The sequence below is a fragment of the Nuphar pumila genome, chromosome 4, assembly GCF_984573655.1.
Source record: "Nuphar pumila chromosome 4, dmNupPumi1.hap1.1, whole genome shotgun sequence".
NCBI classification, from domain to species: Eukaryota; Viridiplantae; Streptophyta; class Magnoliopsida; order Nymphaeales; family Nymphaeaceae; genus Nuphar; species Nuphar pumila.
In genome coordinates, this window is record NC_143252.1 from 41,968,277 (window position 1) to 41,994,344 (window position 26,068).

General features: G+C 37.1%; 1 protein-coding gene across 1 annotated transcript; it reads left to right on the top strand.

Moving 5' to 3' along the window:
- The first annotated feature begins 5,754 nt into the window (after positions 1-5,754).
- On the top strand, positions 5,755-24,237 carry LOC149840108 (polyadenylate-binding protein-interacting protein 12-like). The gene is made up of 10 exons (XM_090003040.1): positions 5,755-6,548; positions 6,660-6,770; positions 7,226-7,270; positions 7,408-7,480; positions 7,565-7,677; positions 7,789-7,848; positions 7,938-7,985; positions 8,087-8,155; positions 23,688-23,749; positions 23,873-24,237. Exons 1-10 carry the CDS (start codon positions 6,039-6,041, stop codon positions 23,922-23,924), a joined length of 1,143 nt encoding a protein of 380 aa, XP_089859166.1. The 5' UTR covers positions 5,755-6,038; the 3' UTR covers positions 23,925-24,237.
- Positions 24,238-26,068: the final 1,831 nt, after the last annotated feature.

Below are 26,068 nucleotides of genomic sequence, written 5' to 3' on the forward strand. Positions count from 1 at the left end.
TTTTTAAAAACAATGAAATATTAGTGCGGTTCAAGTGAGCTTTGGAACTATTCAAACCAGTGTTCTTTTTTTCCTCCAAAATTAAGTTAGTTTGACCAATTTGTCACTACAATAACTTATGGGCCAACAAATTTAATTACGTCCACGAAGATATGTTAAAAGTTGCAGTTTCACAAATCTACCAAAAAAAAAAGCACCAAAGCGATGAACCGCTGCTCAATCATTTGGCCAACAATTCCGATTCCAGTTAGTATCATATCGATTTTCTGCCTGCCAATACAATATGTATAGCCCCATACAGACCGATATTGACAATATTGGTCAAATCCATTTCATATATATATATACATAATCACTAGAATAAAAGAACGGAAATATGAGAACTCAAAATATGGGCGTTTCCAACACTTTTTTTGCAAATCCAACCATGTTGATTTGCTAGGAATCAACCAATGGATCGTGTATTTTTTAAGACAAACTGTAATTTTTGAATGCTTGAATATTTATAAAGATTATGAGCCATTGATTTTAAAGCCTTAAAAAATCTTGTTTATGCATCAAAATCGGATGATTCAAGCGCGAGTTCTTATAAAACCAAGCATGTAGATCACATCCATAAGATTAGATTAAGAAAAATAAATAAAACATTCATGAAAGTCACGGTTCACACATCATTTCTCATATTTCCCGTTCTCACATTCTAGTGACTATATATATGTCACCAGAATATGAGAACTGTGTAAACCACAATTTCATGAATTTTTTATCTTGAATTTAACCATACAATGTAATCTACATGCTTGGTTTCATAAGAACACACTCTGGAATCATTCTATTTTGATGCATAAGAGTTTTTGAAAGGCTTTACAATCAATGGCTCATAATCTTCATAAATATTCAAGCATTAAAAAGTCACATTTTTTTCATAGAAAGAAGCACATCCCCTGATTGAATTTGCAAAAAAGTGTTGAAAATGCTCATATTTTGGTTCTCATATTTTACTAATTAACATATATATATATATATATACACGCCATTCACTTGGAACATAGTTGCAGTCAAGTGGTATTTTGCTGCATCTACGGTTTGAAATCGTACCAAACATGTTATGTGGGGTCCATTTGTTAATAATGATCTCGAACCATCTTTGTGGTAAACATGCCTCCTTTCTTGATGTGAACCTTCTCATTTTTCAGCAGCTACTATATGGTAGGGCCACTAGAATATGAGAACTATCATGCAAGCTGATCCTTTCTAACACTTTCTTTGCAAATCTGATCATACAAATGTGTTTGTTATAGTGAATTTGCTAAAAAAACAGGTTGGATCGTGTATTTTAAATCAAAAAACATAATTTTTGAATGTTTCAATATTTATTAAGATTTTGCTATTTATTTTAAAACCTTAAAAAACCTTGCTTATGCATCATAATTGGAAGATTTAGGAGTGTTCATATAAAATTATGCATGTATATCACACCTGTATGGTTAGATTTAAAATAAAAGAATAAAAAACTCATAAAAATCGTGGTTCACATGGTAGTTCTCAGATTTTCAGTTCCCACATTCTACTGACCTCTATCCACTAACCAATATAAATAAAAAAAACAGAAAAAATTATTTACAAAAAGCTACCTCATGTTTCAATGGCTACATTTAACCACCTGCCTATAAAATATATATTTCAGAAACACACTTGCTCTTAAAATCAGTCCCCTGACATTTTCTATCCTAATCCTAAATATTAAAAAAACAGAAGTAAGGGTAATAGGCATAAAAAATTAGATGTATAATTAGCTTTTCTAAATTAACATCTTTGTCATGTTTTTTGACAATGTCATTAAAAATTTGTTTAACTTTTTTATAGCTTTCAAAAAAAAGGTCTTACTCATATGACATCTTGTAATTTTTCACTCTTAATAGTAAATTGTTGACAATTTCTCTGTATCTCTCTTTCTCCTAAAATATCTCCATAAATCATTCCCTTCTCATTTCTCATTGATCATTGAAGAAAAAACTTATTCACGGGGTTGGCCAGCACCATACATTTTCCTATGTTTTATTCATTTTATTTATCGTAAAATTTAACATAATGTAGGTTCTTCCATATAGATGGGCCATTAAATTTTAATTTAATTATATATTAAGCCATATAAAAGGATATTTATTTTCTTTAGTTATTTAGTTGTATATTTTAAAAATAAGTGATGATGTGTTTTAGGCATATACATATTCGTATGTCATTATTTATCTATTATAAACATGATTTATCTAGGCCTGGCCATATGGACAGGCTATTAAATACCTAGTGTTTAGTAAAAAAATGCATCGAAAATGCCCTTATTATTAATTTGTTTAACAAAAACCCATAAGAAGACATAAGATCATAAGTTTAAGAAAAAAAATGAAGTAAAAATTTATTATTTTATACCTCTGCCGAGTACTTGAAATGTATTCAGATAAAGTAGGTGAAGTGTAAATGTAATAACCAAATGATGATTGGGGGCTTGGGGTGGGGTAAAAAAAAAAAAGCTTAAATGTGATAATCTGAGGCAGTTTTTGTAATTTACGAAAAAAAAAAACCAAGTTACTTTAGAAATTTGTCACACATCATGCGTGTGTGTTATGGCTCATTGAATAAAATGACCCCAGATCAAACCCTGCTGGCGCACGGGTGTGTCCTTAGCTTTCAAAGGTGGGCCATGTAATGCAGGGTGACGGTAGGTCTCACCTGTTTTTTTTTTCTCGCTTCCGCAACGGTTTCTCATCATAAAAAAAAAATAAAATGTTAAAGAAAACTCATAGCTGTCAAACTTGCCTACGCTATTATTCTTCATAAAAATTTTGAAAGAGCAACAAACGCTTTTCCTTTTTTTTATTGGCAAGAATGCAACCATTCCCTTTTAAACTAAGCACATGGTTATGGTTCATTTGTTTATTAAAATATAATATATGAGCTCATTGTCTGACTTTCTCAATCATGCCAACCTTGTGCAGTACAATTTTTTTATTGTTAAGAAAGATTCCAACTTGCTGTATCCCCAATATAATTATATAAGACTAAAGGTTTGGACCGAGTCATCCAATTTCAGGTCCAGTTTATGTAGCGGCTTTATTTACAGAACCGCGTTGAGTAACTAGCAAGAAGACAAACTACCAGTGTTTAATCAAAGCATACATGGTGAGCGTGCTGGTTAAGCTTATCATCATGTATTAAAATAATCACATGGTCATCGTAGACATGCTTCACACTGCTGCATGCATTGTGAATATATATGTGTATAGTAGGACATAACAATTCTGTCAATTGGGCGTGGTTTTTTCGCCCCCACAATTAGTGGCGGTAGTGACCACTGCTAATTCTCACCTATCAATGCTGGTATTATATATACACACGAGTGATGAGTGAGTGTTATACTCATTTGGTGCTAAATAGTTTAGTGGGGTTTTTTCATTTTATTTTATTTTTAATTTTTAACCGTACAGGTGTGATCTATGCACTTGATTTTATGAGAATCGGCTCTTCAAGCATTTGATTCCAATACATGGGTGGGTTTTTATAAAGTTCAAAAAATCAACATTCCAAATTCTTTGTAAATTTTTGAGGCTCCAAACATCAGTTTTTTCATCAAAAACACATGATTCAGGTGTGGATTCTTAGTAAATTGACCATGCCCCCAACACATTTATAGGGCCAGAACAGCATAAAAAACACGGAAGAAGCTGAAAAACCCATTCAGCACACGATTTAGCACCAAATGAGTTTAGCACAAACCCATTACTCATATAATAATAATAATAATAATAATAATAATTTATAAAAGGGCACCTAACATTTGATGTATTTATAAAGACAAGCCTAACATTCACAATATTATATTTAGACCATCAAGCATACATTTGTTGATCTCCTCAAGAAGTATTTACTTAACAGAGAGGTTAACAAATTATATTCGTGAAGTTTGTATTATAATTGCGAAGGACATACTGTATTTGTGGTTTATTTATGTCCACAAGTTGTATTCATGATCTTCATACTACATATGTCAATTTAGTAAAATATTTGTGAAGTTTATATGATTTCAGTCACTAAAAGTTTACATATATTGTTACGTAAACTTCATACTATATATGTAAATGTATTGAAATATTTTCAAAGTTTTTGCATATTTGAGATACAAGAAGTTCGCAAGTATAGTTATGCAAGCTTGTTATGGTCAAAAAAAAAAAATCTTGCAAATTTTACCATTTAGTGAGAGTTTTTAATACACGGAGAGTGTGCCGATATATCATGCAAATTTGAGAAATTTTGCTCTTGCGAAGGTTGAAAAAGGTCATGCTATAATCAGATATTTGTGAATTTGAAGATTGGGCCGTTTTTAAAAATGTAGGATATTTTGAAAATGTGTCATTTTTGCCACATAGTATAATCATTTTCCGTTTTGAATTCTTACAATTAACACACATTATGAAATTAGTCAGACTGTTGTAGCATCCCAACATAATTTCCATTTTTCCATTAACAGTTTTCATGGGGTATTTTTGTTTCCACAAAAGAAAATAATATCATAAAGAAATAAAAGAATTGCTTATTTATGTGGCATCTATGTCAGCCCCAAAGGGGTTTGGGGGCATTGGGATGAAGTCTAGGCAGCTAGGCAGGCTGTCTAGGTTCAAATCTCATGGGCATCACCTCTTGCACATGTCGAAGAGTGATGACTCCCGGCGGTAAGAGGTAAGCCCACAGAGTTTTACACTGTCAAAACAGTGTGAGCCATTGGCTAGCTCTATGTTTCTGGGCCTGGTTCCTCTTTGTAAATAAAAAAAATCGTGGCATCTATGTCCTATCCTTAAACCTCCCCAAAAACATTAGCTTTCCTGGTCTTATGATAAAAAAACTGCTCTAAGCATTTTATTACTCGTTAATGCACTTACTACCAAGGTCAAAGTTAAGAATTTAAGAGAAATACTAAAATCTTAAACAATGATAATGACCAATTTAACTCGAGTTTAAGTCTTGCCCCCTCCACTAATGACATTCAACCCCCACAGCCCCACAAAACGAAAAAAAAAACTGTCCTTTCTGGAACGCATATGGACAAACAAACACAACACGCCATCGATGGTTTACACCTTGCACACTTTTCATGCCCCATATTCCATACTTTTGCTCCTTCACCATGTACAAAATACACACATGACACCCATCCATGGTAAGAAACAAATGAACACTCCACCAACCTTCAAATTAGGGATGTCAACGGTTCGAATTTTATACTATATCCCATCTAATCGGGTTTCATTTAGTCAAACCAAATCTATATCCAATTATAATAGGATGTGGATATAGTTCTTTTTTGCTAACGAATCCCACACATATGCAGATTTATGGATATCCAAATCCGATTACTTTTTAAAATGCAGATTTGGTATAAACTTTCCACTCAAAATCCAAATCTGAACCCAAATGTGTTTAGGCAACATCCGATCCGGACCGTTTACATGACTACCTCGAACCTTCCAACTAATCTGCACGCGGTTTAGCACCAAATTGGTTTAGCACGGCTCTCTCTCTCTCTATCTATATATATATATATATATATATATATATATATATATATATATATATATATATATATATATATATATATATATATATATATATATATATATATGGATGATGACTAGCATAAAGCAAGCTTAAAGAGAGTACCATTCCGAATATATATAAACCATTTTGGTAATAGTAATTATTGTAGAAGAAGAAGAAGAGAGAAGAGAGAGATTTATTCCCCCCTAATTCCCCTCTCCTTCTCCGCATCTTCGCGAGGAAGTCGATCCATGACGTCTCCGATGGTGAAGAAGAAGTAATGATTCTGACTAGTCATTTCTCAAAGGCAATTCTAGGGTTCTTCTTTCCTTTCTTCGGCTCTGTGTGCATTTCTAGGCGAGAAATGTGTTAATCGACGAAGGGGAGGGGGAGATAGAGGGGAGGAGGTTCGAAAGAGGAATAAAGGAGGCCGTCGATCTCTCGGGACCATGGCCGTGGTGGAGAATGCGGGCGTGGATTTGGGGATGAGCGTCGGATCGTCGTCGTCGACGGCTGCCGTGGAGCCGTCGTCATCTAACGAACACGAGCAGCAGAAGGAGAAGCATTTCTCCAGTTTGGGCCAGACGGGCGGGGCTCTGCCACAAGGGCACGGCCAGCTGCGGAATGGGGACTTTAGGTTGAAGGTGCATCAGAGGCCGTTGGCGCCAGCTCCGCTGCCGCAGGCGGAGAAGACGGAGGTGGTGCTGAAGAATGGGATGCAGGGGTTGCAGCACGGGCCGCTCGTGGGTGGGCATCATCATCGATCCAACGGCCACGAGTTGCGCGAGAATGGGGACGTTGGTGCCATTGATGGCTTCAATCGGGGCATGAGGGAGCTCGAGGATCTTCTGTCGAAGCTCAATCCGATGGCGGAGGAGTTCGTCCCAGGCTCTGGCGTCCCCTTCGCGAATAATTTTGTGTTGCAGAGCAATAACTTCGGCAATGGGAACTATAGAAGGGTGAGGGGTGAAGATCACCAATTTGATTAATTTGATTTCTAGAAAAGGAAAATTTACTTCTGGGGTTCTCTTCTGAATTTGATGGCTCATAGTTGCTTCCATTCTGACCAGAAGAAGAATAACTATAATCAAGGGAAGCGGAGAATGAACTGTCGGACAAGTATGGCTCAGAGGGAAGAAGTTATTCGGAGGACGGTTTACGTTTCTGATATCGATCAGCAGGTAATTCTACGATGGCTTGATTGATTCTCTTTGAAAACTTCTTTTTTGTTTGTTTTTTTCTTCAGTTGCGCTTTAGAGAAACCTGTTAAGAATTTGATCATTTGCCTAAATTGGAGTTTACAGTTTATCGCATTCCTGTGCATTGCTTGTATGCTCTTCCACTATCATTCTTCATTCAGTTGGTTCATCTGTGGGTGTGACTTTCACTTAGAGTTACCGTTTTGAGAAAAAAAAATTATGGTTGTAAAATTGTTATTTGCGTAAGTTGTAACAGGAATGATATCACTTTTTGTTCAGGATTTTACTAATTTTAGACATCCCTTCTTCCCTTCTTTGTTTTCTTTTTATTCGCTGGATATCTTTGGGCATGTCGGTGTGTGGAAATAAGTATCTGGGTTGTTTTTATTGAACATGTGAATCTTTCACGATTGACTTCATTTTTTATGATTATCTAGGTCACGGAGGAGCAGCTTGCGGCTCTCTTCAGCCACTGTGGACATGTGAGGCTTATGCAAATTTGTTTTTTCTGTATATTGCTTTAGCTTTGGTTCTTGTTTTTCTCATGCGTTATTCTTAGTTTTGGTAATGGATAGTGGTATCTTTTTTTTTCCTGAGCACCTAGCGTTTTTGGTTGAAGGTTGTTGACTGCCGTGTATGTGGTGATCCAAATTCGGTTCTTCGTTTTGCTTTTATTGAGTTTTTTGATGAAGGTATGAATTTGTTTGGATACAAGGTGCATTAGACTTATCATCGTTGATATAATTCTTCTGATTCATGGGTTCATGGAATTTCAGAAGGTGCAAAGGCTGCTTTGAGCCTTGCTGGAACTGTGCTTGGATACTACCCAGTAAGGGTGCTTCCCTCAAAAACTGCAATTGCACCTGTTAACCCAACTTTTCTGCCAAGGGTGAGATTACTCTGTTCTGTGATGTGGATAACTTGTAAAAGTTACCATATGTGGATACATCCGGGTTCCCTTTCTTGTTCTTCAACAGCTAACTGTGATATTTTTGTACAGTCTGAAGATGAACGTGAGATGTGTGCGAGAACTATTTATTGTACAAATATTGATAAGAAGGTGAAGTTAGGTGGAATGTATCACCTGCAGCCATTTTTCTTACATATGAAGTTACAATCACTTTCTAATTCCTTGTTTTACTGATACAGATCTCCCAAGCAGATGTTAGAGTTTTTTTCGAGTCAATATGTGGAGAGGTTAGAGCCTGCTGGTTCCTGCAAAACCTTAAGAATTTTGGTCTGCGTTGATACATTTGATTTTGAAAAAGAAGATGCTAAAACTGGTTTCTTGTGCTTAGGTTTATCAGCTGAGATTGTTGGGAGATTACCATCACTCAACACGAATTGCGTTCGTTGAGTTTGTGCACGTAAGTCCTAATTGACTGCAAGCTCTAATTATGAGGTTTTCTTCTTTATTGATATGCATATTTTTTATTGCGAGCAACATTGGCACCTGATATGATGATATTGATTCTCATTTTAACAACCTTTTACAACTAGTATATCTCGGAATTTTTCTTTTTTATACATAATAAATTTTAAATTATTTATAAAAGTAAAGAAATTATATAGGGAAAAAGGTGGAAAAAAGATATTAGAAGAACACAAGTAAACAGAAAAGCATAAGCATTCATCTAATATCTTTCTAGTTTCTCCTTTTCTTTAATGACGTACTCCTAATATCACATTCAAGACAAACATCACCTTCCAAGACGTGTAAAAATGTCACTAACCCACAAAACAAAGTATAAGATAACCATGCCACTTAATGTAACGAGTTTGTGCACAGCGAGAGTTTGAGTTGGTTGATTGATTGTTTCTATCTGAGTTACAAGTTCCATTTGATCCTCCATGACATGGCAGGTGCAAACCATTGGTTTTAGGAGTTGGGTGTGGGTTTCCTTGTGTCTCAACTCTCAAGCATGATCCTCCATGATATGGATCACAGATGATGGATAATGCTAGTTAGTCATGGGGTTGACTAACTAAGCTAGATTGTTGGTATCCTAGTTTTGGCTACTTCGTTTTTGGACTTGTATAGCTTACTTGCTAGTTGGTAGACATTTATGCTACTCTGCATCATTTTGCATTATTTTGAAATTTTCATGTTACTGAGTAACTGAACATGCGTTTATGATTTTTTTATATTTATTTTTACGACATTATTATGCATTTGATCACTCATTATATGCTATTGATCACTCATTATATGCTATATCTAGTTTTATTTTAATCAAAAGAAATTATGTTTTGTAGAGTGGTCACCTAGGCCTCTCCAAATCCATGCTCATAGTGTCAGAAGTTCACAACAACAATCTATATGAAATTATTTGTATCCAATATGAAACAGATCCTCTTCACGCAGAGAATAAAGAAAAAAATAGAGGTTTTAGGGCAGATATTTCTGATATCTCACATTTCCCAATGTGGGAATGTCCTATGAGACTCCTTTTATAATAAGGAAACATGATGGCAGATTACAATAATGCCCTTTTAATACAAGACACAACATATACATTAATTAAGGGCAAACCAAACCAAACAAATAAAGCAGTTAAACATATATATGACCTAGGTCTGACGTGATCTGGATCTGGGTCTAACGTGATGCAGGTCTAACGTGATCTTAGGTTTTGGTCTGACGTGATCTGGATTTGGACACTATCCAATACCCTCCGTCAAGTTGTACATGGTCTTCATAATGGACAACTTGTTTTTAAGATACCAAAATCTTTGTGCTGTCAATCCTTTTGTAAACAATCAACTATTTAATTTTCTGTGCCCACAAATTTTGCCTCTAACTCTCCATCTTCAATCTTTTGCTAGATAAAATGCTGATCCATCTTAATATGTTTCGTCCTGCCTTGCTGAGTCAGATTTAATGATATTTTAATGGCACTTTGATTGTCACAAAACAACACAGTCTTTGACAATCTTTCTCCCAATTATGATAACAAGAATCTCATCCATGTAAATTTTGATGTAATTGCTGCTATCGCTTTATATTCTTGCCTCAGTACTAAATCTAACAACTGCTCTTTTGCTTCTTGTTGCTCTATGATATTAAATTTCTCCCAATGTATACACAGTAACCAAAAATAGATCTCCTTTCATCCGGATCACCAACCCTATCTGCATTAGAGAATGCCATTAACATCAAGATATCTTCTCGCCCCATCTTTTTATATATCAATTTGTCCCCAATAGTACCCTTTATATATCATAATATTATCTTTGTGGCTTCTATGCAACTCACCTTTAACTCATGCATAAACTGTGAGACATGATTAACAATATATGCAATGTCAGGCCTTGTAAAGGTTAGGTATTGAAGCATACCTACTATGCTTCTATATTTGGTGGGATCACTATAAAGCTCTCTCTCTAAATTCCCTAATCTTTGATGCACCTAACTTGATGTAGAATTGGGCTTACATTCTTTCATGTCTCTTTTGGCCAGCAAATTCATAGTGTATTTGTGTTGTGTCAGGACTAAACTGCCATCTCGATTCCTGTCCACTTCAACACCCAAAAAATATTTCAGTTTCCCCAAATCCTTCATCTGAAACTTCTTAGCAAGTAGACATTTAGTTTCTTCAATGTGGTGTTCAGAATTCCCTCTTATTATAATATCATCAACATATATAATAAGTAATGTCTTCATATTCTTTTCCTTGAAAATAAATAAGGAGTGATCAAGGGAAGACCTTCAAAAACCATATCTCTGGATTTCTAATGAGAACGTTTCAAACCAGGACCTTGATGCATACTTTAGGCCATATATTGCTATTTTTAGCCTATAGACATATGCATTTGAGTCATCTATATACACTTCTTCCTTCACATCTCTATGTAGAAAAATATTTTTGACATCAAGTTGATTCAATGGCCAATCATATTCAACTGCAAGGGACAATATAAGCTTGATAGTACACATTTTAACCACATGACTAAATGTTTCATCAGAGTCCAATTCAGACTCTTGGGTGTATCCCTTCACCACAAGTCTAGCTTTGTATCACTCTATTGACCTGTCTAGCTTGTTTTTTTACCACTTTGACCTCACGCCATTCTTGTCTTTAGGTCTTGGTACTATTTTTCATGTTTGACATTCATGGAAGACCTTTATTTCTTCATTCATAGCTTTCACCCACCTTTTATTTCTAACTGCTTTTGCATATGATTTTAGCTCATCATGCTTGTTTATCTGAACTAGAAACATCTGATGATCTATAGAAAAGTTCTCATAACTTACCCATCTATCTATAGAATGTTGGATCTTGCTTGATCTTCTTAGCTCATGTATCTGATTGTGGACTTGCTGTGCATTCTCATTAATCGATCTTGCATCTTGTGCTATCGCCTTTTTGTTGTATACCATACCTTCCTTATACCTCTGAAAATCGGTAGCAGACTGGTCATTCCCAAGATCAGCTGTCTAGACATGATTTCCTGGCTGATTCCCACTCGATTCATTATGTTGAGGCCATACATTCTCATGTAATGCAAACAATTGTTCATTCAACCATGGCTGATATTCTTCTATTTTCGGGTGTGCCTTTTTAATTGCAACATGATTGTTCATGTTCCTAGGCACATTTTTGAACAACATTTCATAAAAAACAATATTTCGAGATGTTCAAATGCATTTACTTGATGGATCATAGCAACGATATCCCTTATAATTTTCTGCATACCCCACAAATCTACGCACACGAGCTCTGTCATCAAACTTAGTCCACGTTGCTTTGTCTATGCAAACATAACATGTGCATTCCCAAGCCTTTAACTAACTATAAGCTGGATGTTTTCCATATAACATGACTTATTTTTCAGCTTTCTCATAGGGAGCTTGTTTATCACAAACATAATAGAGTGAAAAGCTTCCGTCAATAAATGCAAGGGCATATTACTTCCATGAATCATTGCCAGCCCACTCTCTACAATATGAGGATGTTTTTTTTTCAGCAATACCATTCTGTTGAGGTGTATATGAATATGAAATTGTGCGATTTAGATATGCAATGAATTCATTTGAATTGAACTCTCCACCTCCATCACATTGAAAATTAATGATGGGTATGTAATGAAGTATGCTAAAAACTAAAGAATGCTTAAAGCATTCACAATGGACCAATACACAAGAGAGATAATAGCCAAGTCCACTATGGGACAACATAAACAAGCCTTGAGAAAGACACAAACTAAAAATAAATACTCTTTATTGAAAGAGAGAGCTCTAGAGCTTATGGAATACAAAGGGGTTTACTCCTATTTATACACCAAAAATGGGCCTCAAAAGAAGAGCCAAAAGGGGGCTCCCATAGAGTCGTTGGGAGCCCCCAATGACTCTATGTGGGGCCCTTTTTGGGTTGGGTTTTGAGACAAAAATAAAAAATAAAAAAGCAAAAAACAAAAAACAAAAAAAAAAAAACAAAAAACAAAAATAAAGATAAAAATAAAAGAAAATAAATAGTTGTTTACTAAAACAACTATGTGAAAAGATGATAATACCCCTATCGGGTATTATATATATATATAGGTACATATATTTTAACACTCCCCTCAAACTTTATGGGAGATGACCAAAAGTTTGCCAAGAAGAAACGTGAAGCGGGGAGTAGGAAGAGCTTTAGTGAAAAAATCCGCTAACTGATATTCTGAAGTGACATATGGCAGAGTAACTGTTCCTTGCAGGTACTCATCACGAACATAGTGGCAGTCTATCTCTATATGTGGAAGGTGTGATTATTGACAATATAGATGACACTTTTGTTGTCACAACATAGTTTTGAAGCACTTGTAATGTCAACCCTCATATCTTTGAGAAAGCTTCGAAGCGAAACAAGTTTCATTGTAGTAGTTGCCATAACTCGGTATTCAACTTCAGTTGAGGATAACGAGACTTTCTGTTGCTTCTTGCATCTTCAAGCAATTAAGGAATTTCCTAAAAAGACACAGAAGTCAGTAGTTGAGATTCTATCATTAGGGTTACCTCTCCAATCTGCATCAGTATAAGCAAGTAAATCCAAAGAAGAAGATAAGGATAAAAATAGCCCTTTAGTTATGGTGTTTTTGATATATCGAACGGCCCAGAGCACGACACTCATGTACGCAGTTGTAGGAGCATGCTGAAATCGGCTAGCAGAGTGAACAACATGAGCGATGTCTGGTCTGGTGATAGTCAGATATGTGAGAGATCCAATGAGTTGTCTGTAGGGTGTGAGATCTTATAAAAAATCCCATTCTCCAATCTTAATTTTGCGTTAATTACTTCTGGAGTCAACCTTTTTATCATCTGAAATTCCAGATTTAATACATATATATGCAGCAAGCTTCATCTATATATATCTATATATATATAGTTACATATATTTTAACAGGGTAGATTGAACTGATTTTTGACAAACCGATGCAATTTACAGACGATATTAAAAACTTCAGATTTACATTTCATGAAATAGATCCATGTGAAACGTGAATGATCGTCAGTAAATATAACTTAATACTTGCTGCCAGACAATGAATTTTTGGGTGCATGCCCCTAAACATATGAATGTATAATTTCAAAAGGCTTGAAAGCTTTATTATCAGATGGTAAAAAAGGTAATACATGACTTTTCGATACCTGACAACTAGGACATAAGAGACCTTCAAAAAAAGTACCAAGACTAGACTTAGGGATTAAATTATTCGAGCCAAGATGCTCTACAAACCGTTTACCACAATGAGCTAAACGACTGTGCCATATTTCAGGCTTATTGGACTCATCAACAACGAAAACATAAATAAAAGAGGACGATGACAAATGGAGCAATTTCAATTTGGGGCAGACTTCTACCGACGACTTCACGGGCTTGATATGACTCTCGTTGATGACATACATATTTTCACACCTTTTTCCTTCAACGAATGTCTTCCTCATGAGAAGATCCCTTGCATAAACAGAATCAGGTGTAAATATGTTGCTGGAATTCATGTCATTAACAAGCTTAGAAACATAAAAGTTTCTTTTATATTGGGAACATATAAGGTATTTGACAATGACATAGACTTTGAATCAGATATAGGAATAAAAACATGACCAACATGGGAGTGTTAAAATGTACCTCATATATATATATATATATATATATATATATATATATATATATATTACATCAATACCCGATAGGGGTATTTTTGTAATTTCACATAGTTGTTTTAGAAAACAACTATTTTTGAGTTTTGTTAAAATGTAATTTTCTTTTTTATTTTTCACAATTCTTTTTTGTATTTTTTAAGGACCAAAAGGGACTCCAACCATAGAGTTGTTGGAGCCCCCAACGGTCACAAATGTGACCGTTGGGGGCTCCCAACGACTCCATGGGAGCCCCCTTTTGGGATCTCCTTTTGAGGCCTTCCTTTATCTCCTCTCCCTCTTGTATAAATAGGGGTGAACCCCTTGTATATTTTTCATTCTTGAGAGCTCTCTCTCTTTTCAAAAAGAGGCTTTTTATATTGTTGCCTTCTTAAAGGCTTGTGCTTGTATTGTCCCTTAGTGGACTTGTGATATTGTCTCCTTTATTCATTGTTGTAAGTGCTTATAAGCACTCTTTATATTTCCGCAATATCTCATTACATGGTATCAGAGCCACTCGATTCTTGAAGGAAAGCTGTGGTTCGTGTATTTCATATTTTGTGGATCTCTTCTCACTTCTTGAAAACATCATGGAGGCAAAGATTGACCTATCCTTCAAGCTCAATGGAAAAAATTACATGATGTGGGCATCGGCAATGGAAAATAATCTCAAAGGAAAGAAACTTTGGGGTTTTATTATGGGTACCGTTCCGGAACCTAAGCTTATCAGATTTGCTTTCATATGTATCTGGTTCAGCTTCCACAGGAAACAAGGAGAGAGAGAGAGAGAGAGAGAGAGAGAGAGAGAGGAATGCACAATGGTTGGGGCGACACTCAATTGCTCGACCTCCAAAACCCTAAACATTATAAAGTAAAACATATACAATGATATTACAAGTATGCCATTAATGTGGTTATATGAGCATGTGTTTCATTTAACATGCGTATGGATCTGGATCCAGATCCATACGCAAACTATATTTTAACAAACTGTATTTTAACACCCTCCCTCAAGTTGTACGTGATTTTGGAGCATGTACAACTTGCTCTTCAATAGCCAAAATTGACGTCCTGTTAATCCCTTGGTAAACAGGTCTGCCACTTGATCTTCTGTTCGAACATGATGTAGTTCTATCTCCTTCATCTCGACTTTCTGCCATATAAAATGTTGATCAATCTCAATGTGCTTCGTTCTGCTATGCTGGATAGGATTACATGTAATGTTTATTGCGCTTTGATTGTCACATAAAAGAAATGATCGAATAATTGTCTCCCCAAGATCACTCAATAAGTGTCTAATCCATGTGGCTTCTGCCATGCCTGCAGCCATCGATCTGTATTCAGCCTCTGTACTCGATCGTGCCACTGCCTTTTGTTTTCTGCTGCTCCAGGACACTAAATTGTGCCTAATATATACACAATATCCAGAGACAGATCGTCTCTTATCTGGATCCTCTGCCCAATCTGCGTCCGTATAAGTGATGAGTTCATGTCCTCTATGCAGATTATCGTTCTTGCGATAAACAAGTCCGTCTCCTATAATTCATTTTAAATAGCGTAGAATGCGCTTCACAGCTTCCATATGACCCTCCGTTGGAGCATGCATAAACTGGGATACCTGATTGACAGCATAAACTATATCAGGTCTGGTAAAGGTCAAGTACTCTAACATCCCCACAAGACTTCTATACGTTGTAGGGTTGACACAAAGATGACCATCTTCAGAGCTCAGCCTTTGATGTAATACACTAGGAGTGCTGACTGGTTTGCAATTCGTCATCCCGGCTCTTTCCAGAAGGTCATGAGTGTATTTTTGTTGCATGAGTGTCAATGTGTCTTGTTGTCTGTCAACTTCCACACCAAGAAAGTACCGCAACTCCCCTAAATCTTTCATCTTGAAAGTTTTCATTAAAAACTGTTTCACGTCTTGCACATGATTATCTGAGCTCCCAGTGATCACAATGTCGTCAACATATATAAGAAGTATAACAATGTCTGCCTTTTGGTAAATAAAGAGTGAGTGATCCATAGAGCATCTTCTAAAACCATAACTCTGAATTTGCATAGAGAAACTTTCAAACCAGGAACGGGACGCCTGTTTCAACCCATACAGAGATTTCCTTAGTTTGCACACCCAGGCAGTAGGATCCTTCTCGGCATAGCCCGATGGTTGCTCCATATACACTTCTTACTTTAAAGTTCTATGCAAAAATGCATTTTTAACATTCATCTGGCTAAGGCTCCAACCTTAATCGACTGCTAGGGATATGATGATACGAATAATACCCATTTTGACTACTGAACTAAAAGTTTCATCGTAGTCTTCACCATATTGTTGTGTGAATCCTCGAGCAACAAGTCGCGCCTTATATCTGTCAATACTTCCTTCAGGCTTATACTTTATTTTATAAACCCATTTTGAGCCAACTACATTCTTTCTTTCAGGCCGAGGGACTATTTCCCAAGTCTGACATTCATAAAGAGCTTCCATTTCTTCATTCATAGCTTCAGTCCAATGACGGGATTGAAGAGCTTGATTAAAACAAGTGGGTTCATCCTGAGACATAAACAACTGGAAATCAAGGGAGAAGGTCTCATAACTCACCCATCGTTGAATAGGATGCTTAATGCGTGACGGCCTTTGAGCCGAATCATTGGCGATGCTTTCCACATTCCTCGGCCCTGTATCTTTGTCCTGTCTAGTGTATATTTGTCCAGAGAAACGTTGTACTAGGGGTGGCTCAACTGGAGATAATTCAACATGCATCTGTGAGTCATTCAACTCCCTATTCAAGCCGCAGGAAGGACAATTTGTTTGACATGTTTCTCCTGTATTAGCAAAAAGATCTGCGCTCATCCATGGATCATATACTTCTAATTCTCGAGGTGGCAACGCTGCAGAGTCATTGGCCTGAAAATTTTGTTCGTAAAAAACAACATTTCTGGAGGTCCTAATACGTTTTGTAGTAGGGTCATAGCATCGATAACCTTTGTATTCATCTGCATACCCAACAAATCTGCACGTGACAACCTTGTCCTGAAACTTATTTCACAGAGATGAATCAATATGTACATAACATACACAACAAAAAACACACAACTCATCGTAAGAGGGATGTTGCCCAAATAAAGTATAATAGGGAGATTTCCGATCCAAAAGTGCCATAGGAAGACGATTTATGATATGAACAGATGTGTGAAAAACTTCTGTCCAGAGACTAACGTGCACATTGCTATCATGTAACATGCTCATCGCGCTCTCGACAATATGCCTGTGTTTCCTCTCCGCAACCCCATTTTGTTGAGGAGTATGAGGGCAAGAAACCTGTCGACTTATTCCTTTATCTCGAAGAAAGGCAATAAACTCGTTCGATGAATACTCTCCTCCACCATCACATTGTAAATGCACAATATCACAAGCAAACTTTGTTTTGACCATCGAATGGAATTCCCGAAATATTTGAAAAGCTTTATGCTTGTGTTTTAAGAAATATATCCAAGTATAACGGAAATAGGAATCAATAAAGACAACATAGTAACGACTGCCAGAAAGAGAAGGAATAGGTGCGGGTCCCCAAACATCGGAACAAATAATCTCAAATGGATTTGAAGCTCTTTTATTTATAATATGAAAAGGAAGAACATGGCTTTTGCAGAGTTCGCATGAAGAATATTTATTATTATTATAAAAAAATGAACATAAACTAGACTCTGGAAGGAGACCATCAGATACAAGATTTTCAACGAAACCTCGACTACAATGACCCAAACGACTATGCCAAATATCTGGCTTATTACAATGAGATGAATTAAAAACTTCCAATGAAGGAAAAAACAAAGACTCTGAAGGCGAAGACACTGAAGAATGCTTGGACGACTTCAACTGGAGGACTGAGACTGAGGGCGAAGACACTGAAGGAATCTCCTTGAAGACGTACATGTTTCATTGTCGCTCCCCCTTAGTGAACGTCTCCTTTGTTCGTAGATCCATAACATAAACAGAAGAGGGAGTAAATTCGACGGAAGAATTCATATCGTCAACAAGTTTAGCTACATAAACAATGTTCTTTTAAATATTAGGAGCAAGAAGGACATTGGACAATTGAAGTGAGGACTTTGACATAGGGATATGTGCATTGCCAGTATGGCTAATGGAGTGATAAGTTCCATCTCCCGTAACTATACTACCTTTTTCAAAATAAGGCAATAAGTGAGATAACTTACCCGCATTACCCGTAACATGTGTGGCGGCACCTGAATCAACATACCAGGTCCTTATTGCTCTTCCTGATGATTGTTCGGCAAATGAGCTGTGGGATACGTTAGTTCAAACATATTCACAAATTTCTGAGGCAAGAATTATGTTTCTTAAGCGAGAATTTCAAATGCTGAAGAAAGATTCCATGTCTATTATGGAATACCTGAATAAAATGAAAGGCATCACAGATCAGTTGGCCGTTGTTGGGTGTCTTGTCAGTGAAAAAGATAAAGTACAACAAACCTTGAGTGGATTGGGGTCAGACTATCATGTTATGACGATAACCTTATTATGTTTACCAGAACTTCCAAAGTTTGAAGATCTTCGTGCGAAATTATTGCAATATGAGATGAATCTGAAAGGATCATCTGAAGCCTCTCATGGGAATTCCGGAACACAAGATGTGTTGGCTATGAGAATGAGTTATGGTCGAGGACGAGGAAGTTCTTTTCGAGGAAAAGGAGGCCAAGGAAGAAATAACTATGGAGGTCGTGGCATACTTCCAACACCCAATATCCAGGGACAAAGACCCATTCCCACCTGCTTCCTATGCAACAAGAAAGGGCACATTAAAGCAAATTGTTGGTTCAATCCTAAAAAAAAAGGGAAAGCTCCACAAGCAGAGAATAGGAAGGATGGAGAAGTAAAAGAGTTGTTGTTGGCAGCCTTGGCAGGATTGAATATGAAGCAAAATGACAAAGGAATTTGGTATGTCGACTCCGGAGCAGTTACTCATGTTACAGGTGATGTAGGTAAACTCTTGACTCTTACACCTTATGTTGGAAAAAATAGCATAGTCACAGGAAATGAATCCCATCATGCAATCTCACGTACTGGAAATGCCATTATACACATGTCAAAGTCCTCTCTTAAACTTCCAAGTGTCATCCATGCTCCTAATATTCAAAAGAACATTGTTTCTGTCTCAAAACGTGTTGATGATGCTAATGCTTCAGTTGAATTTACTCCCTCTTCTGTTTATGTCAAGGATCTTCGCACGAGGAGGACATTCGCTGAAGGAAAACGATGGGGCAACATGTACATCTTTCAAGAAGATCCTTCCTCCATTCATTCCAACTATTCATCCTTGAAGCCTCACCAACGTCAAGTTTTTGATTCTGATTTTATATTTACTGTTTTTGAAAGTAATAAGCCAAGACTTTGGCATAGTCGTCTTGGCCATTGTGGTCGCCATTTCATTGAAAAACTTGTCCTGAATAATCTTATTCCTAAGTCCAGTCTGAGTTTCGAAGTCGTTGATACAAAATGTTCTAGTTGTCATCTATGTAAGAGTCGTGTTTTACCTTTTGCTTCCATCAATAAAAGAGCTTCAAGGCCATTTGAGGTCATTTGTTCAGATGTCTGGGGTCTTGCTCCAATTACTTCTTTTTCTGGCAGTAAATACTATCTTATTTTCATTGATAGTTACTCACGTTATACTTGGATATTTTTTATGAAGCACAAATCAGAAGTCTTTGGATTGTTCCAGAAATTTCACTCTTTTGTTCAAAATCATTTCTCTACCAACATTCTCAATTTCCAGTGTGATGGAGGAGGTGAATTCTCCTCGAGTGATTTTGTTAATTTTCTTCAACATAATGGGATAAAGAGAAGGGTGTCTTGCCCTCATACACCTCAACAAAATGGGATTGCTGAGAGGAAGCATCACATATTGTTGAGACTGCAATGAGCATGATGCACGGGAGCAATCTCCCTGTATCATTATGGACTGAGGCCTTCCACTCCACAGTTCATGTGATAAATCGATTGCCCATGAGTATCTTAGAAAATAAGTCACCATACTTCTCTCTTTTGGGCATACAACTTGATTATCATGAATTACGTGTGTTTGGGTCTGTTTGTTATGTTCACATTGACAACTCACTCAGGCACAAGTTCCAAGATAAGGCTTTAAAATGCAGGTTTATAGGATATGCAGAAGATTACAAAGGGTACAGGTGTTATGATCCCCTGAGTAAGCGTGTCAAAATATCAAGGAATGTTATTTTCGATGAAATGAACTTTGCTGATCAGGATACTAATTCGACTATGGTGAATACTGATAACTCAAGCTCCAACATTGAGGTATACTACCCATGGTTAAATTCAGAACTCTTCTCCAATGGTAAAGTAGACTATCCAGAAAATTGCAGTCAGAAGGAGCCACATGAGGATTCAGCCAATGAGACTCAAACGGAGGAAACTGTCACATATGACTTGGAGCCAACAAGGTATAAGGGTATTGTGTACACCCGGCGGGAGAAAGAGCCCTCATTCATTCCTTGTACGAATACGGATCCATCTGGATCATCCGTTTCGCAGCAAATGGATATCAGAAGATCCTCACGGATTCGACATCCGCTTGACAGGTGGGTAAGTTATACAAATTTTTCATTGGATTTTCAGTTATTCTTGACATCCATAAGTAAAGAGGATGAGCCTCTCATGTTCTATCAAGTTGCGAGCTCTAGAAGATGGGTAGAAGCAATGAATGAAGAAATGGAGGCCTTACATGAATGTGGGACATGGGAGATTGTACCTAGACCACTGAACAGAAATGTTGTTGGGTCAAAATGGGTGTACAAGATAAAATATAAACCAGATGAGAGCATCGAAAGGTACAAGGCTCGACTTGTAGCCAAGGGATTCACACAAGAGGAAGGCCAAGATTTTGATGAAACTTTTAGTCCTGTAGTTAAAATGGGGACCATTCGCATTGTGTTGAGCCTAGCCATTAAACATGGATGGACATTGAGCCAACTGAATGTAAAAAATGCTTTTTTGTACGGGGATTTAAAAGAAGAGGTCTACATGGAACAACCCACTGGATATGCAGAACGAGACGCCAAAAAATATGTATGCAAATTAAAGAGAGCACTCTATGGTTTGAAACAAGCTTCCCGTTCCTGGTTCGACAGTTTTTCTCTAGAAATACAACGACATGGCTTCTCTCGGTCTCTTCTGGATCACTCATTATTTATTCACAATGAACAAGGAGTTACTACTCTTCTGTTGATATATGTAGATGACATCATCATCACAGGGAATTGTAAAAGTCACATTGAGCAGGTGAAGAAGTTATTAAATCAGAGATTTAAGATGAAAGATTTGGGAGAGCTGCGATATTTTCTTGGGGTAGAAGTTGATAACAAAAATGATACACTTACCTTTACTCAACACAAATATACGTTGGACATTCTCGACAGAGCAAGCATGACAGATTGTAAGCCGTTAACAACTCCAAGTGTCATTCATCAGAAATTGAGTTCACAAGAAGGGTATATATATGGAGATCCCACTAAGTATCGCAGTTTAGTTGGCATGTTGCAATACCTGATTTTTACTAGACCCGACATAGTATATTCGGTTAATCAGGTATCCCAGTTTATGCATGAACCTCGTGTGTCACATATGAAGGCAGTCAAACGTATACTTCACTACCTAAAGGGTACAGTGGGTGATGGGCTGGTATACAAAAACAAGGAAGAATTAGATCCAGGCGGGGGCCATGAGATCGTCACTTATGCTGATGCTGATTGGGCGGGTGATCCAGACGAACGATTGCAGCTTCATTGGGCCAAACTTGGTATTCTGTAGCAGTAGAAAACAAAAGGCGGTTGCTAGATCAAGCACTGAGGCTGAATACAGATCGATGGCCACTGCCACGGCCGAGGGTACATGGATAAGACATCTCCTGACAAAAATGGGAGAACCGATTGCTCAGTCACTGTTGTTGTGTGACAATCAAAGTGCCATCAACATGTCATTCAATCCCATTCACCATAGTCGAGCAAAGCACATTGAAATAGATCAACATTTTATTAGGAAAAAGGTTGAAGACAAAGATATTGAGCCTATGTATGTGCCAACTGAAGAACAAGTTGCTGACATCCTCACTAAAGGGTTGACAAAGGATAGATTTTGGTTTCTGAAGAACAAGTTGTTCATGGTCCAACACCATGCACAACTTGAGGGAGGCTGAAAAGAAGTTATCGTTATCCTCATTATGTATGTCTGACCCGATCCATTTATGTAATGGATCGGGTCCAGACCCAGTTCATGTATAATGTAAATTAACACTCTGTTAAGGGGTATTTTCGTACCCTAGTGTTTTACATCTTTATTATTAATAGAATGAGAGGGCAGTCACGATGGACTGAACCCCCTTTTTCTGGAATACCTCTCTCTCTCTCTCTCACTGTCGATGATAGGGTTTCCTTCTTTCACACATTACCTAAGTTGAGATCCACTTGTCACCTTTATGTCTGCGTACTGATTGATTTTGATTCCCTCTTATGGGTACATGTGCTCAGAAACTTTTGTTGTCATACTTCATGCTAACTTCCAGATGACCGTATCCATGTCCCGAAGTGTTGTTTTCAAGGTAACATACCATGAAAGGCTACATGTTCCCTGTAGTTGCATGCAAGTATAATTTGATCCCATTATGCAGGTCATGTATTTTCAATAGACCAAATTTACCAGTATTTCCCTTCTTCGCTCGTACATCCACCCTTTATGTCATTTTTGGAAGCATCATCCCAACATCATTGTTGTTAGGGCTACATAAGCACCAATCTTGACTCAAGCCTTTGATGTTCAAGCTTGGTTTTTTTTATGTGATCCATGTTTGAGCTCGAGCTTGAATGACCTTGTTCAAACTTGGCTTGGGTAAAGCTCAAGCGAGCTGAAGCTAGGCTCAGTTGGGCTCAAGCTGGAGTAATTTCATGAAAAATATTTTTTTTTGAAAGCTGTTGTTTTAAAAGAGGGGGTGGGATTTGAGCCTTCCAATTCTTTAAATGAAGACATCTCACCCATTAGGATAGGACTTTTTTGTCTTTTTTGCGACAGAGATAGTATATGAGTTGACCATATGAATGCACACATTATTAAAAAAGAAAAAACAGTCCAAATGAGCTTTATAGAGATTTAACAAGCCTAAGTTCAAGCTCAAGCTCGGCTGGCTTCGCTAAGCGAGCCTCAAACAAGGGCTCAAGCTTGGCTTGTTTATTAAAGAAAAGAGCTTGAGCCAAGCCCTAGCTGAGCTTGAGCTACTTGTCTCATTGTGTACCCATAATTGTCAACAATATAGTTTTACATCTTCCTGACATCTGGAAAGCCATAGTAATCTTTTTGAAACGTTTGATTATGATTTGTTCTGCACAGTCTGCCAGAAAGTGCTCTGGCCAGTCCTTTGAAATAAAGCTATTAAATGATCTTCATGAATCATCAGTGTTTAACAATGTGCAAGTAATGCAATTCCATTATGACGAACTAGATTCATGAGAGCTTGTTGAATCTCTTCCACATGCTTATGTCAATGATTCAGGAAAAGTCTGACATTCATATATTTTGAAAAAGGCCTCGTAATGCTTGCCCACAAAATTTTCTGTATTGTATCTGGAGAATATCTATTTGATTATCAATGGCATAGAGCCTCTATTTCCTGACTGTGGTTGTACATAATTTGTTTTTCCAAAGCTCGTAAAGACTAATGGCTTGTGGGATTTTCCTCTTTCAGGCTGAAAGTGCTATTAATGCATTGAACTGTAGCGGTGTCATTTTGGGCTCCTTACCTATAAGGTATTAATACACCTCATTTTATGCTTCTACTCAAATAAAAACTTCTATCTATCATGGATCTATCTGGAGGTCCGTGCAAATCCTTTCTAATTTTCTTTGATTGCTATCCGGAATTCTGTGCAGGGTGAGCCCATCTAAGACACCAGTGAGGCCTCGTGCTCCTCCCATGCATTGAAAGCAGGTAGTTCTTAGGTGGCACAAAATGTTATATATTTGTGTAATCCGAGTATTCCATCAGGTCTAGCTGTTTTACGTCAGTTCTCTCTGCATGATGGATTACTTCAGTAGCAAGATATGTGGGGATGAACTTGTCTTGCTAGCTTGTAGAGTTTGGTTGGAACTTCGAGGCTTTGGAGTTTTCTTTCTCAGTAAACTTTAAGGTGTACTGTTGCAGATGTCCCAAGGTTTGTCTGGGCTTTATATTTCAATGACTAATTTATATCATTTGGTGAAAGTACTATATGAATGCATCTTGAGGGTTTTAATTAGATTCCTGTTACTAAAGCATGCTTTGATATAAGTTAAAAATGTTATCGAACTCATCTAGTTGCTGTTTTCGGTGGCTTTACAAAGGTTACTGCTAGAAGCCATGTAGAATTAGTAGGGAATGTGAATAAGCAGGTACTCTGTGTGCTTTGATTGCACCATGTTGATCTTCCTGTTCCTGAAGAAAATGCTGTTATTTTCTTGCTTATGTTTGGATATGATATTCCACACCCACTATATTTGGTCATCTGAGAGAGCAGCTGTTTCTAAAGGACTCTTGAGGGCATTTCTGTCCTAGGATAGCTGACCCATGTGCTGTTCCTGGTGTTAAGATCTGCATCACAGATTCCTTGGAAGGATGGTGTCTCAATTAAGAATATTTATCTAGGAGCTCTTAGTCAAATTACTTTCAAGATTGTCTGTCCACTGGATGATGATGTGTGTGATGCTAGCTTGTGTCAATATGTGCAGAATGCTGGTTGCTTATTCTAAGGCTGCAATCGTGTCTAGTCGATTAGAAAATGTGAGGTTGTGAACATAATGAACATAATGAACCTGAGCCTGAAAAATAAACGGCCTACAATGTACTGATTTTTCAACCCTCAAAAAAGTCATATTTTCATGTCGAACAAATACGATCAAAGGATTGATTCTTACTGCTGTAACCATGCTGAACACATCCATGAGGTCAGCTTTTGTCAAAACCTCTACATATGAGTTCCAACTAGGGGTTCTTAGCCACGAATGTAGCAAATAATATTCCCGTAGAAAATGTGATTAAATGAAGACAAAGGTTTTATTTTTTATTTTTTAATTTTTAATGCTACTTACTAGCTTGTTATGCTTCATGAATCATGAACACTTCATTCCTTACCCATTAAAGCATTCTAGGATACTGGATTCTCTGTTCACTCTTTGTCATTGCTTCTCACATCCAATTTTTAACCTGATAACTATGGTTTTTTACCTGGCTAAAGTTGCGTGTAAATTAAATTTGATATTGGGTTGTGCAAGTAAAGTTCATAGACCAGATTGTCGTAAGTTTCACCCTATCAGGTGCACTTGGTGGGTCTCGTTAGTATCAAGTCATGGTCTGTTTAGACTTATGGATCCGAGTCAGAGGTGGAACCTCGGCGAAGGAAAAGAAGCCTTCTGCTTCAAATCAACTTGAACGTCTAAACAAATGAGATGGGATCAGGTCATAGTTTGATGCCGTTGATCTTCAGATGAACGACATCCAAAACCTGTATGAATGAGATGCCCATCACTTGGATGAGCCTCACTCTTTTTTCTGATGCCATTCGTATTTCGGATGAATGGCATCGGAATGGTTTAAAATGAACAGCTCACAATGAGCTTGTTCATTGTTTTGATGGGTGTCATTCATTTTTAAGATGAATGACATCGAAGGCGCCTCTGATGGTGTTACCGTCAGAGTTGCCTCTGACGTGATCCTCTAAACAAATGACCATTGTTGGTTAGTAAACAAAGTTGATTTTGTTTGCTATTAGACTGCCTTTTACTTTCCATTCTCTTTGTAATTAAATTGTGCTATTGTTCATGTTTTTGTCATGCATATGACTGATGGGTTCTCCAAATATATAACCAAGGTAGAAAAAAGAAAAACAGAAGAGCTCCGTGTAAATGTCTGTCATTTGATCCAATAGCATTCCAGTATTAGATAGAAACAGATTTGTGGCTGGTCTTTGGTGTCAGAATTCCTTTTTTTTTTTTGTATAATCCACAGGTTGGTAAAATCCATCACCAACCACACATTATCAGAATTCTTATGTTTGTTTCATACTGTCAAGGGAAATAGAGATTCCATGATAC

Bases quoted from the DNA above. Each gene is read 5' to 3' on its own strand.
- LOC149840108 (XM_090003040.1), top strand. From the start codon at position 6,039: ATGGCCGTGGTGGAGAATGCGGGCGTGGATTTGGGGATGAGCGTCGGA. The intron at 6,549-6,659 runs GTGAGGGGTGAA...CATTCTGACCAG, and splicing joins GCAATGGGAACTATAGAAGG to AAGAAGAATAACTATAATCA. The intron at 7,678-7,788 runs GTGAGATTACTC...ATTTTTGTACAG, and splicing joins ACCCAACTTTTCTGCCAAGG to TCTGAAGATGAACGTGAGAT.